Raw genomic sequence first — 17,066 nt, forward strand, 5'->3', positions numbered from 1 at the left:
AGACTCACCATGCCCTGTTTCATTAGAGCAGGAAACAATCTCTCTCTCTCTCTCAAACACACACCTCACACACACACACACACACACACACACACACACACACACACACACACACACACACACACACACACGCACACACTGTCATCTCTGCACTGGATTTCTTTGGTGTTCACATTTTTATTTTGTATGAATGTGAGCAAATCCATTAGCCTCCATGCTATTTCTCATACGCTGCCTTGCAATCATATTCACCTATACCCATCCATCCATCCTCCATCCATCCATCCATCATCCATCCACCCTCCATCCATCCATCCATCATCCATCCATCCATCCTCCATCCATCCATCCATCCATCCTCCATCCATCCATCCATCCTCCATCCATCCATCCATCCATCCATATCCTTTCCACCTACAGGGTGCAGTACCATTCATTTGACCGTCTGTCCATCACGTCCATCTGTTCCGACTACAGTTTGAAGATCAAGAACCAGTCTAAGTAACAATTCTGTCACTATCTCAGAATCTCTCCTTCTCTCACCTCTCACCTCTTCTTGTCTCTGTCCATGAGGCCAAAGACCTGTCTTTGCCCCTGTCCGCCGGTCCATCCGTCCGCTTGTCTGTGAATATCCGTCACCATTGGACCCATTAACATGAAACTTTGCTCACACACTCCCACTAGGCCAAGGAAGAACTTCCTTAGAACTTCCAAATGTTTGCTGAAATCTTTCAAATTGGCCCCATGGTGGCGCTATTGCAGAGCCTGTCACATTTTGGCTTATAACTCTTAGGTCGTACAAGTCCAAATCATTTTCCTAGATTACTTGGATCATGGCGTCCTCATGTAGTCCACAGTGACACACCCGTTTACACCTGATAAAGTTTTCCACCATTTTGCGTTTTCTTTCTAAATACACTTTTTGCTACTACGCCTATAGATTTTGCCAAAAACTCACAAATTGTTACACATTATCTCTGAGGTGCATGTAATCAAGATGCATCAGTATATCACTTATCTATATTTGCCTGTCTGCTCTTCTCTGGTCCTCTAACTGGATGATTTAGGAATTGTTTTCCCCTTCTCATGTTGAACTCACACAATATAACACAGATAGACCAACACAGTTCAGTTTAGGATATAAAGCTTCACTTTTAGTAGAATCCGTTTATAGTTTTCCCAGTGAGTTTCCCTCACATCAATATATCTATATGTACTTTTATGTAACCACTAACCAGCATACAGCACTCAAGTATTTCAAAGAGCTCAGACACCCTCCCACTTTTCTCGTGGGAAACTTGCACAACCACAGAGGTCACAGTTGCACCCATTTCAGCTCGACGGTAGACCCGAGGACAGAGGCAGGTAGAAGGGGAAAGAACCTTTTTTCCGGCTTGTTTTTCATTTGCAGCTCCTGATTGTCTATCAGCATGTTCTTCTCCTCCTCGCCTGCAGACGACCTCGAGGCCTTGTCTCTTTTCTCCTGCCACATTTATTCGGTTCCTTCTCTTTTGTCACCGCCCTTCGAGCCGCTTTGTCTCTCCTCTTCAAGCATCCTCCACTCTACTCCGCATTTCCTCTGCTCGCTTCAAGGTCTTCCTGTGTCCCCCCCCCCCGCCATTTTCTCATCTCTCACTCTCACTCTCTCATGCTCGTCTCATTCAGTTTAACTGTTCCATTTTCTTCCTCAGTTCTCCTGTCATTTTTGTGCGTCCTACTCATGGGCTACTCAATACTCATCCCTTTATAGCCAATCTCGCCTGCAATTTGTCCTCCCGTTTTCCTGACCATTTGATGAACAGATTGGATGCGATCAGATGATTGTTGTGTTTGTATATGCATGAGCGCTCTTGTCTAGTTGCAGTAGCACAGCCATACATCATCTTCCGACGTACTTCTTCCGAGGGCATTCCAGAGCCAGTGCAGAGGAGGGCCGAGTGCTGTTGTGGATGGATGTCTGAAAGGGGGGTGGGGGGTATTAATGGGAGCACTGACAGCCGAGTTATCAATCTGATTATGATTTTAATTTGTCTGCAATATGGGTATTTTAGGGGCAGCTCCCATAGTCAATTGCACATAGCACCAATAATACTGTAATCACAACGTCTCCTGCATGTCCAAGTCCGGTTTAGCAGACCTGTGATCCGTGTTCTCCCAACTCTCTCTCGCTTTGCCATTGTCATTCTCCAATACAATATAACATATTTTAACATGTCCCTGGTCATTCTCCAATACAATATAACATATTTTAACATGTCCCTGGTCATTCTCCAATACAATATAACATATTTTAACATGGCCCTGAGCCTGAGAAAAAGTAAAAAGTAGTGGCTGATGTTAGATGTGTGATTTTGCACTAGGACTTCAAAGGTAATTTCCAAAGTGTGGACATCCATCCGCAGCAGCCCTGTCCTGTCTTATTAATGTGCAGCACCTGCCTTGTCCTGTCTTATTATACTGCACTATACTACATACAGTATCTGTACTTAATCTTCCCCCCTTTATTTCTTTGTCTTACCGGATCTTATTCCCACATGTTTCTTAACCCATGCTGTACGTTCCATACATTCATTAACGTTTGACCTCTCGGGTCTGCCAGGTCACTGGAGCTGTTCTTCGCCACCAATCAGAACAACCGGAGCGGGGAGCACGCCAGCGACAGGTCCCCTCGGCTCTGCCGCAAGTTCTCCTCCCCTCCGCCCCTGTCCGTCCACTCCCGCACCTCCTCGCCCGTCCGCGTGCGGAAGCTCTCCCTCCATTCGCCCGTCATCTCCAGGGCAGCGGTGGGGGGCCTGGACCTGGGCGGCCCCGTGTCCAACCACAGGACCTCCCAGTCGGCCGGCAGCAGCCCCACGTCCGCCCACACGCCACAGACGCCCACCACGCCACAGACGCCGCCCGCCACCTCCCCGCCTCTCTCCTCCACCTCGCCCCCGTCCGGCAACTCCAGGCTTCCGCAGGACCTGCAGGCTCCCGTCCCGGCGCCCGCATCCTCCCCTGACCAGAGCCCGTCCTCCCCCGTCACAGAGGGGGAGGAGCTTCCCAAGATCGACGCCTTCTGTGGCAAATTGAGACGCAGCATCCGCAGGGGTAGGTCTTCACTACTAGTCTGGAAAACATACTGTATCCATGTCCAAAACGGTTACTTTTCAGGAAATAGTAGATACATATTTTGACCACCACCGAAACGTTTGTCCTGATAAACCAGAAGTTAACCCAGTAACCTTGATTCTTGATGTATGTGCGACTTCTCTACCTATTCTACTATCGAACAAAACATAACATTTTGATATTATATTATACTGTTTGACTGATGATGATAGATTCCTAGATTGCTATTTCTACACATTTCAGGTATTACCTTTACCTTGCTTACTGTAAATCGCCCTGGATTAAGAGTGTCTGCTAAATGCCTGAATTGTAAATTGTACAAAAAGTACAAAAAAGATACAATAATAACACATAACCCACTACACTCATCTTCACTGTACTCAAACATAATTAAACAAACTAACTATCTAATCCCCACTATTATCTCTAGTGTAATTTGCAACATAACCAACCTCCCATCAGAAACCAAACAAAGTGTCTGTCATATCACAAAACAGTACGCAAGACATAATGAACCCTAACTCGGATGTATAACCGCCAGTAACCAAACATGAAGGCCTTTCTTTATTCAATAACCATTGGCCATTGATAATGGCCATTATCCACTAAAATCATGAATCCAAAAGCTGAAAACATCCTAGTATGGGGGGGATTAAAACAAAGCATAATTATTAACTGACAGTATCAGAATTCAAATTAAAGTGCCATCAATTATAATACTGCTCGCACAGGAGAGAAACGGATTAGAATATTTTAATCTCCTAGTAGCCATGTAATCCCCTTCATTATTAATATTAACGTTCCTGAAAGGACGTGTATGTGTGTGTACGTATGTATGTATACACTTGTATATTTGTCTGCGTGTGCGAGACCCATGAGAACATGTGCCTTTTTACAGTATATCACACAGAAGATACTTATTTGATGAATTTCATCGTCTCTCTATCACACATAGTGCACTCTCTGTTGTATGAGTGTCCTTGTGAGAAAACAGTGAATTCCTTCCTGGTCTGAAGAGAGACTGTGTGATTACAGAGGCTTCCTCTGGTCTGAAGAGAGACTGTGTGATTACAGAGGCTTCCTCTGGATCAGTAAAAAGCCTTAAAGTCTTCTCTGTTCCATTGTGTGTCACCTGAGGTTTGGCTGCGTATAAAACCTGACACCTGACAGGTAAAAGCTGCTAAACACCTAACCAAGATTTGGATCTATACCGTCATTCAATTGTTAGATTTTTGTTGGTTGCCATTTTATAGTACAGTATCTCCTGTACCTTCAGACTCATTAGCTCCCGGGCGTCTTCGGAGAGCTCCATGGGCTCTGCCTAGCATTGTATTCCCATCCAATCGGAGAGCTCCATTGCTCTGCCTAGCATTGTATTCCCATCCAATCGGAGAGCTCCATTGCTCTGCCTAGCATTGTATTCCCATCCAATCGGAGAGCTCCATGGGCTCTGCCTAGCGTTGTGTTCCCATCCAGTTACAGACTTTAGTGACGCTATAGTCGAACTCCCCCCCCCCCCCCCCAGGTTGGCAGAGGAAGTGTAGCGCCCAGGATTACATTAGATAATTGACACTGGGTAAAAAAAAGTGGGTTGCAAAATCGTGGGATAAATATTATATAAAAAAAGAAGAAAAAAAGATCTGTCACCCCCATTAGGCCTGAGGTTGCTATCATGTTGACTGCAGTTGGTACTTTGATGACTTTAGCTCAGACGTTAATGATGCTATAGCAGTCAAAGCCTCCCAGCAGCCTGCCCTCAGGGTGATCTCCCTGGGGATTGTCACCGCCGTGGCTTCTGGGCGTTCTGTCTCAACTTAACTGTTTCTGTGTTCATATTTTCTGTGTAACTCAAACTCAATTTTTTGGGGGCCCGTGACAAGAAAACCTTTGAAATGCCGGCGTGCACATAATTATCGGAGGTGTGTCTATTCATTATACTGCTCTGTTACTACTCATACTACTCATCATACTACCCTATACCATCTGTTACTACACATACTACTCATCATACTACCCATATACCATCTGTTATACTCATACTACTCATCATACTACCCATATACCATCTGTTACTACACATACTACTCATCATACTACCCATATACCATCTGTTACTACATACTACTCATCATACTACCCATATACCATCTGTTACTACATACTACTCATCATACTACCCATATACCATCTGTTACTACACATACTACTCATCATACTACCCATATACCATCTGTTATACTCATACTACTCATCATACTACCCATATACCATCTGTTATACTCATACTACTCATCATACTACCCATATACCATCTGTTATACTCATACTACTCATCATACTACCCATATACCATCTGTTACTACACATACTACTCATCATACTACCCATATACCATCTGTTATACTCATACTACTCATCATACTACCCATATACCAATACCATCTGTTACTACACATACTACTCATCATACTACCCATATACCATCTGTTATACTCATACTACTCATCATACTACCCATACCATCTGTTACTACACATACTACTCATCATACTACCCATACCATCTGTTACTACTCATACTACTCATCATACTACCCATACCATCTGTTACTACACATACTACTCATCATACTACCCATACCATCTGTTACTACACATACTACTCATCATACTACCCATATACCATCTGTTACTACACATACTACTCATCATACTACCCATATACCCTCTGTTATACTCATACTACTCCTCATACTACCCATATACCAATACCATCTGTTACTACTCATACTACTCATCATACTACCCATATCCCATCTGTTATACTACTCATACTACTCATCATACTACCCATATACCCTCGCAGAGTTGCTGGAGGGTGTGAAGTGTTCCCTTTCTTTCCTGTTCGCCTCAGCCAAAATGACTTCCTACTTCAAAAAACCACCAGTCACTATGATCCCCTATTAGTGGCATTAAACAGCCCTTTCAGACTGGGAGCAAGACCCTAACAGTGCATTTACAGCACTGAAGCGGAGACAGGCTACAGTTAGACCTTCATTAGCATATGTGTGAAATTGTGTGTGTGTGTGTGTGTGTGTGTGTGTGTGTGTGTGTGTGTGTGTGTGTGTGTGTGTGTGTGTGTGTGTGTGTGTGTGTGTGTGTGTGTGTGTGTGTGTGTGTGTGTGTGTGTGTGTGTGTGTGTGTGTGTGTGTGTGTGTGTGTGTGTGTGTGTGTGTGTGTGTGTGTGTGTGTGTGTGTGTGTGAGAACGCGCTCATGTGTGTGTGGCCATGTGTGTGAGCGTATGCACGTATGACAGCTGCCACTAGGAGACAAAGCAGCCATTAGCCCTCCTCTCAGCAAGCTGTTCTCGCCTCCTCTCTGCACTACTCTTTCTGTCTTTTGCTCTGTTTTATATCTATCTGTGTCTCTCTATGTAGGCCTGTGTATACTGTTTGTATGTACTGTATCTCTATGTATAAATGTATGTTGTTGTGGTACTGGCAAAATATAGTGCAAATTGCTACCCTGGCCTAAGTAATGTGAGTACAACAGAACAGTCAGGTTAATGAAAAATATTCACTCTATACCAAATTAAATTATCTGTGTGTGTGTGTGTGTGTGTGTGTGTGTGTGTGTGTGTGTGTGTGTGTGTGTGTGTGTGTGTGTGTGTGTGTGTGTGTGTGTGTGTGTGTGTGTGTGTGTGTATACAGTAAGTACAGTATTGTCATAAATAAAGACGTTAAATTAACAGGGTAAAAAATGGATATACAGTTTAACAGTCTAACCATAAATATGGATTAACAATGCGAGAACAAAGTGACCAGTGATCAACTGCAGTGTCGAGTGTGAAGTTGATCGCACGAGTGCTTCTCCAGAATGCTGCAAGCATCCATACTGTGGTTCTTGACAACACTGCAAGCATCCATATACTGTGGTGCTTTACAACACTGCAAGCATCCATACTGTGGTTCTTGACAACACTGCAAGCATCCATATACTGTGGTGCTTTACAACACTGCAAGCATCCATATACTGTGGTGCTTTACAACACTGCAAGCATCCATACTGTGGTTCTTGACAACACTGCAAGCATCCATATACTGTGGTGCTTTACAACACTGCAAGCATCCATACTGTGGTTCAGTCAGACAACTCAAGGAGGATGTAATATATATATTTATTGAATATAAGATAATCAATGCAATATATTTATTATGGTTTGGCGATGTATTGGATCTGCTTTTTAGGTACTCAGGATCAAGCGCATCAGTCCCGACCATAGGGACTCTGAATCCCCCCGTACCTAAAACAGTAGATCCAAAATGACAGGTGGTAGCTGGGGTGGAGGTGGGTGCGCACTTGTATACCGCAGCGTAGAGTATACAATAGAAAGCAGCAAGCAGAATTGAGCGCAGGTTGTATGACAGCAGCACGCTGATACAACGGCAGTGGGCCAGCAAGACGGCAAAGGATGTATGACAGCAGCACGCTGATACACCAGCAGTGGGCAAGCAAGAAGGCAGAGGACTGCAAACCTCTGGTTCAAGTAGCCGGTATGAGAGATGGGGTGAGCTGTGATTGGCTGAGTGAATCATGCGGATGATGCTGCGGTGGCCCAATTAACGGCCGGCGCGCTGACTGAGGTTCCCTGACTGAACTTGCTCTGCGCATGTCTACGACAGGCACAAATGCTCATTTCTTGACAACACTGCAAGCATCCATATACTGTGGTGCTTTACAACACTGCAAGCATCCATACTGTGGTTCTTGACAACACTGCAAGCATCCATATACTGTGGTGCTTTACAACACTGCAAGCATCCATACTGTAGTGCTTTACACCACTGCAAGCATCCATATACTGTGGTTCTTGACAACACTGCAAGCATCCATATACTGTGGTGCTTTACAACACTGCAAGCATCCATATACTGTGGTTCTTGACAACACTGCAAGCATCCATATACTGTGGTGCTTTACAACACTGCAAGCATCCATATACTGTGGTGCTTTACAACACTGCAAGCATCCATACTGTAGTGCTTTATACAACACTGCAAGCATCCATACTGTAGTGCTTTACAACACTGCAAGCATCCATACTGTGGTTCTAGACAACACTGCAAGCATCCATACTGTGGTTCTTGACAACACTGCAAGCATCCATACTGTGGTTCTTGACAACACTGCAAGCATCCATACTGTGGTTCTTGACAACACTGCAAGCATCCATACTGTAGTGCTTTACAACACTGCAAGCATCCATACTGTGGTGCTTTACAACACTGCAAGCATCCATATACTGTGGTGGGGGGAACATCAATATGTAAAAATATTAATTCATACAGTATATCAAAAGTAGAATGAAATGTTGTGAAAAATGTTGTATGGCTTGCTTTTGAGCAAAGAGAAATCCCTGAGAGAAATTGGATTTGTTGCTGAGTGAAGGTCCTTTTGTCCTGTCATTGCGTTGTCATTGAAACCCTGTCATTCTCTCTAGCGGTGTTGGAGTCGGTGTCGTTAGAGAAGATCATCCCAGAGGCTCCTCAGAACCATGACGCAGGAGACATGTCTCCCTGCCGCTCCCCGTCCACACCCCGCCACCTCCGCTACAGACAGCCTGGAGGTAAGACTGCATGTGTGTAGTTTCTGTGCACACCTGTGTGGTGAATGGTAAATGGTGCATTTATATAGCGCCTTTTATCCAAGGCGCTTTACATAGATTGTGCATCAATTCACCCATTCACACACACATTCATACACCGATGGCGGCGGAAACCATGCACGGCACCAAGCAGCACATCAGGAGCAATTAGTGGTGGTGTAGGGTTCAGTGTCTTGACACTTGACACTTCGACACTAACTCTGGGGGAGCCCGAACTAGCGGGTTCGAACCATCCAGCCACTCTACTCTACCTGATCCACCGCCGCCCCATGTGTGTGTATGCATTGGAGTGTGTGTGTGTGTGTGTGTGTGTGTGTGTGTGTGTGTGTGTGTGTGTGTGTGTGTGTGTGTGTGTGTGTGTGTGTGTGTGTGTGTGTGTGTGTGTGTGTGTGGGGGGGGGGCCTTCACAGGGCAATGTTGTATACCCACTGACAGGTTCTTCTGCTTGGATACAGAGCCATGCAAAGCCGTCCTGGCTGCATGACCCTGGAACCTATAAAATCATCATGTCAGAAGCTTAATGCAAATCTAAAACACACCCAGATCACAGCACAAAGGCCCCCTGTGTGTGTGTGCGTGTGCGTGTGTGTGTGTGTGTGTGTGTGTGTGTGTGTGTGTGTGTGTGTGTGTGTGTGTGTGTGTGTGTGTGTGTGTGTGTGTGTGTGTGTGTGTGTGTGTGTGTGTGTGTGTGTGTGTGTGTGTGTGTGTGTGCGCGTCCATTTCCCTTGACTTGCGCCTAGTTAAATAGTTGGTTTGGAAGACATTAACGGAACACCATAATGTACCGTATGATTCTTTTTGTAAACAAGCAATCAGGCTGCAGGCCTTGGATCAACATAGTAAATGATGGTGGCCTTGGATCAACATGGTAAATGATGGTGGCGCTGCATGGGTGACGCTGGTGATTTGTGATAATGACAAGAGATGCTAATGATCGCGATGAAGAAAATGACAGAAATGAACAATTGTTAACGTTGAAAAGTAGAAGAAGACGTTAGTGGCTGCATGTCTCATATTAAGCAGCTATTAGTACATGTATGTTTAGAATCACAAGCTAATTTTATGTTTCATTTCAGATATGTGAAAGAAAATATTGAATAGTCAAATACTGATTTCATTGTAGCCAGGTCAGTGTACAGAGACAGGAAAACAAGGAGAGAAATTATAATAATAATCGTTTTTGTCCCGAAGGATATTCATCTTCACAGTCTGTTCAAACACCCACATCAAAAACAACACATAGCACACAAAAACCACAAGACAATACAAAAACATGACTGTATACAGAACTATCCTATCGGCGGGGCAGTTTGTTTAACGCTGTGATGGCTGAGGGGACAAAACTCCTACTAAAATGGACTACTACATTTTTTTTCCCATGGCAAAGGTTCTGTATCTTTGTCCAGATGGCATGAGGTTAAAACTATAACAGGCCAATGTGAAAAGGGTGGGATATATTCCTCAGCCTAGTAGGAAAGTCTGTGAAAGATTTCACGTCAATTGCACGCTGCGTTCATGAATTAAAACATTTTGTTCCAAAAATGTGTTTTGCAAAAATCCACCTGTTGGTGGCGCTATAACAGGCCAATGTGAAAAGGGTGGGATATATTCCTCTGCCTAGTAGGAAAGTCGCACGCTGTAAATTGCACGCTGCATTCATGATTTGAGGCTTTTTGTTCAAAACGGGCCAATCCTGCAAACTTTGAAAGCCAATGTTAGCCAATCAGGATGGAATATGAAATATCGGACAGATCCGACTTGAACACATGACTATAGAGATAGTGTGTAACGATTTGCTGGATTTTTGGACAGAATCTGTCCAATCTGGCGCTACAGTATAACAGGCTGTTCTGGAAAATGTGGGGCATCGTTAATCGTTGGCATCCAGGGAGTGTGTGTGCAAAATTTGGCATCGACCGGGTTAACGCTGCCGGAGATTAGCTGTACACAGACGGATGGACAGACACACACACACACACACACACACACGCACACACACACACACACGCACACACACACACACACACGCACACGCACACGCACACGGACGGACGGAGTGCAAAACATACTCTCTCCTCATGTCTTCGGCCTGGTGGAGACAATAATGCTTTTGTACAATAATAACAGAAGATGAGGGGCAACAGATAATGATCTTAATTTACGGATTACATGATGTAGGTCGGATTTAAACCTGTGTCCTCGTCGCACTCACAAGGAGCTTTGTAGTCTGTGCACTAACTGGTTGAGCAACCATGCACTCCTAACTAACACTTTTCAAAAAGTCTACTTCATTGCAAATAATGTAAACCAGTTCTGTGTATCTGTTTTCGTCATAGTCGACATTCCATATGTATGGAGATACATTTTTAACTATTGTAAAAAACAAGAAACTGGAAGGGAGAACAGAAACATGAGTAGGCTACTTGTTTTGCTGATCAATAAAAGTGCATAAACTAAAACATAATATAATGACAGTGAAGATGACAGTAATGGCACTTTGGAGATGAACGAGAATAATGATCACAGTGATTATGCTGCTGCTGATGATGATAAGAATAATGACTGCAATGACCATGCCTACAGTATACATTTTACAACATGATAATGATGGCATCGTGTGTGTGTGTGTGTGTGTGTGTGTGTGTGTGTGTGTGTGTGTGTGTGTGTGTGTGTGTGTGTGTGTGTGTGTGTGTGTGTGTGTGTGTAGTCCAGTCAGGGGAGAACTCGCGTTGTTCTGTCTCCCCTGCCTCAGCCTTCGCCATCGCCACAGCAGCAGCCGGACACGGTTCACCACCAGGTACTGTCACACACACACACACACACACACACCACACCACACCACACACACACACACACACACACACACATGCTGTCATTGATGTCACATGCGTATTAAAACATGTATCATAATTTCTCCAGTGTTTACTAACTCGGAGAGGACTTGTGATAAAGAGTTCATCATCCGCAGAGCTGCTACTAACAGAGTTCTGAATGTGCTGCGACACTGGGTCTCCAAACACTCCCAGGTTTGTATCCAACTCTCTGTGCGTGTCTGTATGGCATGGATGTTAGTTTTTAGTTTTGTCAACTAGTTTTATTGTAACAATGGGGTAGTCGGGTCAAAGAAAAATAGCAAAAAGAGCTCGAGGATTACCTATTCTCACTATTTGTGAAGATTTTGTGACAGTTTTGGCTTAAAACTAGCAAAACTTAAATATTGGAAGGAAAAACATTCCATATCTACCCAAAATACTAGGCTTATGTATGAATTATTGACACATTTATTGACACATAATGAATGAATTAAAACAGACATTTTCTCTATGATTTGGTTTAGTTAGTTTTGTAAACAGTTAATACAGTTTCGGTTTGATATCGTTTTCTGGTTATTCTATTATAGTGAACTACAGTATAATAGCCCCGGCGTGTACAGTAGGTGTGTGTTTGTGGGTATATACACACATTTGTATACTGTACGTGTTTTATTATACATTTATTTTCTGCCCTGCTGCTCTCACCTGAATAACAAAACACACACACACACACACACACACACACACACACACACACACACACACACACACACACACACACACACACACACGCGCGCGCGCGCAAAAGCGAACTGAAACTTGCAGCAGTAATTGGGCAACCTTTCAAGCAGCCTACCAGCTCATGCTAGATGTCCACCTTGCTGCTCTAATGAACGGACTAGCAGGGTAATTGGCTGTCTCTCCCATCAAGGAGGCCCTGTTAGTCAAGTGTATTGATCTGCTTTATGTATTTTCATTACGTAATACAGAATGGTCCGCTGACGGGGCAGCTTCCAAGAAGGCCTTATTAGCGTGTTGACACTCAGCTTAACCCATTATAACCGGGAAAGCATCTGGTGTCATTATAGTTTATTTTTGCGTTGGCTATTCAATAGCCAATAGCAGATATACGAGCTCACATTGTGTCGCTTCCTGCCGTGCTGCGAGCTTATATGTTATTTTCCTCTCATTTAAATAAAATCTTGAAAGTGTGAAGGCCTTTGTACAGTTGAATCGGCCTCAGGTCACTGACCTAAAGGCTGAGGGAAAGTACTGTAGTGTACAGTGTGGATAGAGCAGTGATGTATCTGATGACTTCTATGACCTGGGAGGGTGGATGGTTGATGGTCTTACTATTACGCTCCATCTAAGAATGGGAACTGCCCATAGTCTAACAATGTTGTGTAATGAGCATACTGTTCGTGTGTGTGTGTGTGTGTGTGTGTGTGTGCGTGCAGGACTTTGAGATGAATGCAGAGTTAAAGACGGGGGTCATCTGTCTCCTGGAGGAAATCCTCAGAGATCCAGATCTCCTGCCCCAGGAGAGGAAAGCCACTGCCAACATACTAAAGTACACACACACACACACACACACACACGCAACGCACGCACGCACGCACGCACGCACGCACGCACGCACGCACGCACGCACGCACGCACGCACGCACGCACGCACGCACGCACCACACACACACACACACACACACACACACACACACACACACACACAGCTATTTTCAGTGAACATATTTAATGTAGAGTGAAAACAGGAAGGTTTTCACTCGCTTCATTTCACTTCATTCGCTATAGCTATCGTATAGCGCACTGAAGGATTTAAGTTGTGGTTTTACAGTTCAGATGCTTCAGTGAGGTCATGTTTGGCCAATCAGATTGTCTCTCCCCAGTGTCCTTTCTCATGATGACCTGGATGACGCCCAGCTGAGGATAGAAGACATCCTACAGATGGTAAGACTACAGCTCCCACAACCCCCTCTGTTCAGCAATGAACAAGATTCACGGAATGTGTCACATTTCGTGACAACAAATGAATGATTGAATGAATATACTTTTTATTTACTACCAACAAAGACATGAATATATTAATTGTATAGTTATAATTATTTTAATTATCTGACTTAGTTGTCTGTGTTACTTTATAATAAATGGAGAAAAACATAATCCTAGCACACTAAGACAGTGTGGACAGGGCATCAAGGCCACTAGGGTGGCCACCTGCAAGACCTCAGAAAGGAGGACACTTTTTGCGGGGCTCGCTCCCCCCCCCCCCCCCCCCCCCCCCCCCCCCAGATTCCAGATATTAATATTATTACTACTACTATTGCACCTGATTTTCACCACCATCCTCTCCAGCATTATGTCCACAGAGAACATATATTTGCTAATTAAATTAACCTTTTTAAATTAGGCTATAGGGTACCACAAAGGCCATTCATTTTATAATCAATTTATTTTATTTCATGTTTAGATACCGGTATGTTTTATGTTTAATCTCTTTCTTGTGGGGTTTTTTATACAGTCTTATGGTCATCGGTGTAGGACATAGAAATAGAATGAAGCCAGTAGCCTATATGTATGTTCACAGTGCTTTAGCCTCCCTTTCTTTATGATGTCGAGCTCCATATTGTTCATTAAATGTAGTTTTTCATTTCGGCATATTTGGTTTATTTATCTCTGCATTAACTATACTAAATTGATTGTGAGAGCTCAACAAAGTAACAAACCGACCATCCACTGGCAGTGTTGCCAGGTTTTGGAAGAGAACCAAGCAACCATGTCTATGAAAACAAGCCCAAAAGAAGCCTGACTAGGCTTAGTAGCCTATTATATAAAACAAGCCCAAAGTCGCTTATAATTAAGCGGACATGGCAACACTCCGAACGTCTCCACTCGCTTCGGAGCTGAGCAGCGCTGCAGAGATTTTAATACCCAGGCAGACGACGTAAATGACAGTTATGGCACAAGCACTGTATATCACAAAAAACCGGACAATTATGTGTCCGGCCAGAGGTTGAGGTGGGAGGAGGACAGGTGGGTCTAAAACCGGACTGTCCGGCGTGAAACCGGACGTCTGGCCACCCTAAAGGCCACTGTGACCTTGATATCACATTTTGAAGAGCATAAGGCCAAAACGACCTTCCTGGCCTCTAATAAATTCCAGTGTTGTTATTAAAATTACTTAGTCACAACTTCTCTTATGTTATAAAGGCAGCGCCCTTATTAATTATTAATTGTGCCCTTTCACCTTGCCTGTGAGTAGAAACAAATCAGAACTGAGAGCTCAGACTAGCCTCATTTGCATGCAATTAATTGACTCGAGTTAATTAGCGTTATATTGTAGTCCTGGAAAGAAGGCACACAAAGTCACAGGTGCATACATTATACATACTTACAAAGATGCTCACCCAGTTCATATACTGTATAAGAGTGAAGCACAAAAGTAGTGAAAATGGCAGATCTACACGTCACAATGCAACACATAGTTCTAGTTCTAGATCAACTATTTTCAAGTTTTTTTTATTATAATAAATATTATATTATATATTTTTTTTTTCCCATCCGACAGTGACTATATGCATATACACAAACACGCTCAGTAAGAAACAAGCTCACCAATACGTCGTGCAGTACTTCTGCACGATTGAGCCACAAGTTAGACAAAGATTTCAGTGTGGCTGTTTATGTGTCACATCGCCTTTCTTTCTGAAAAGCCCTCATTCTGAACACAGTGTCCTGCTCCCCAGGCGCAGGGGGGATGGGGGTTTCATGACCATGGCTGTCTGTCTGTAGGGGCCTGTCAACTGTCACAAATCATACGTGTCAGAACCATGTGTTTCTATCGCATCGCATTGTTTCTTTGTTTGTTGTTGTTTTTTTTCCTGCTTGTGTTATGGTATGTAGTACATACTGTAGATGGGGAGTTCTGCCATGCCTCAGCCAGATGAAAGCAGGTTACAGGAGCAGGACAACACAGCATTAAACATAGAAAACACACTGGAGCAGCTCGGACAATAAGCCTTTTTTTGTATTTATGTACAAAATTTAGGTACAAAAAGACGACTCTGCTGCATCTTCCTCAGAGTCACAACTCATGACATCGCATCGAAATGTCAATCTATTTGTACCTGAACAGAAAAGAAAAGAGACCGCACAGCGGTCACGATGCAAATACTTTATTTTAAGAATATACCAATATATTTGTACCTAGCATCTTAATAAAAAAGGGCTTATTGTCTGAGCTGCTACAGTGTGTTCTGTATATTTGTGTGTTTCTGACTTGGTCATGCTATTGTTTGTGCGTGCACGTGTGTGCGTGTATGTGTGTGTGTTTAGGCGGAGTGCCCCAAGGTGGAGTGTTTCGAGTCTCTGTCAGCGATGGAACTTGCTGAGCAGATCACCCTGTTGGACCACATCGTCTTCAGAAGCATCCCTTATGAGTCAGTCCCCCTTGGAACTCTGTCGCCCTGACATCCTCACCAGGCCCAACATGACACAACTGGTTATCGCTAACATAGACACCTGGCACAGCTGCATTCCCCTTTGGCATGTTCAGTGGAAGCCTTTTCTAGGAATCAACCGCAAATCTATTATGCCATCAAAACATGTTGGGTTGAGTTGCATTCATGATGCTTAATGTTCCAATGTCTTAATAATGTGGCAAATTCCAATGTGTGGGTCTGAGTTCAGACAGTTGAAGGTGGTATTGATACAAAATCTTTATGTAGACAAATAGTAAAAAATACATCTACAAAACTTTTAAAAAGGTGACACATTGATTGATTGATTGATTGATTGATTCATTCATTGATTCATTGATTGATTGAAAATGTAATAACAGTATGCAGAATGGGTACATTTCAAACGAAAGCACAACTCAATACAAAATCTGTTACTGTGGACGACACCATGATAAAGCATTACACTTGTTTACAACAGGGTCCACCATTTTCAATTCAACGAATAAGAGGATGAATCAATGTTGAGGGCCATGCCTTGACAGAGTGTGTCGGTCATGTGACTCATGTCTCTCTAAGGGAGTTCCTGGGTCAGGGCTGGATGAAGGTGGACAAGACCGAGAGGACGCCCTACATCATGAAGACGAGTCAGCACTTCAACGACGTAAGATGAACTGTGGGTTGTGTGTGTCAGGTCTGGTTCTCAACTTCTTCTAGATCAGCGCCCACTTGAAATTCATGAAAGCGTTTGTGGCCCACCCATCTGACCACTCAACAGTGCTGTGGCCCACCCATCTGACCACTCAACAGTGCTGTGGCCCACCCATCTGACCACTCAACAGTGCTGTGGCCCACCCATCTGACCACTCAACAGTGCTGTGGCCCACCCATCTGACCACTTAACAGTGCTGTGGCCCACCCATCTGACCACTTAATAGTGCTGTGGCCCACCCATCTGACCACTTAACAGTGCTGTGGCCCACCCATCTGACCACTTAACAGTGC

General features: G+C 43.9%; 1 protein-coding gene across 1 annotated transcript in view; it reads left to right on the plus strand.

The window, feature by feature from the left end:
* The window catches only part of LOC308316927 (ras-specific guanine nucleotide-releasing factor 2-like), a gene marked incomplete at its 3' end in the record, with an annotated part of 54,913 nt that extends 38,179 nt beyond the window's left edge, over positions 1-16,734 (plus strand). The window contains exons 16-24 of the mRNA XM_080765711.1: positions 421-501; positions 2,600-3,090; positions 8,612-8,737; positions 11,484-11,573; positions 11,696-11,802; positions 13,047-13,159; positions 13,494-13,554; positions 15,940-16,043; positions 16,641-16,734. Coding sequence (XP_080621837.1) covers positions 421-501; positions 2,600-3,090; positions 8,612-8,737; positions 11,484-11,573; positions 11,696-11,802; positions 13,047-13,159; positions 13,494-13,554; positions 15,940-16,043; positions 16,641-16,734 — 1,267 coding nt within the window. The remainder of the gene's footprint in view (positions 1-420; positions 502-2,599; positions 3,091-8,611; positions 8,738-11,483; positions 11,574-11,695; positions 11,803-13,046; positions 13,160-13,493; positions 13,555-15,939; positions 16,044-16,640) is intronic.
* Between the last annotated feature and the right edge of the window lie 332 nt (positions 16,735-17,066).

Source organism: Protomyctophum bolini, assembly GCF_963924005.1.
Source record: "Protomyctophum bolini genome assembly, chromosome: 6".
Lineage (NCBI taxonomy): Eukaryota > Metazoa > Chordata > Actinopteri > Myctophiformes > Myctophidae > Protomyctophum > Protomyctophum bolini.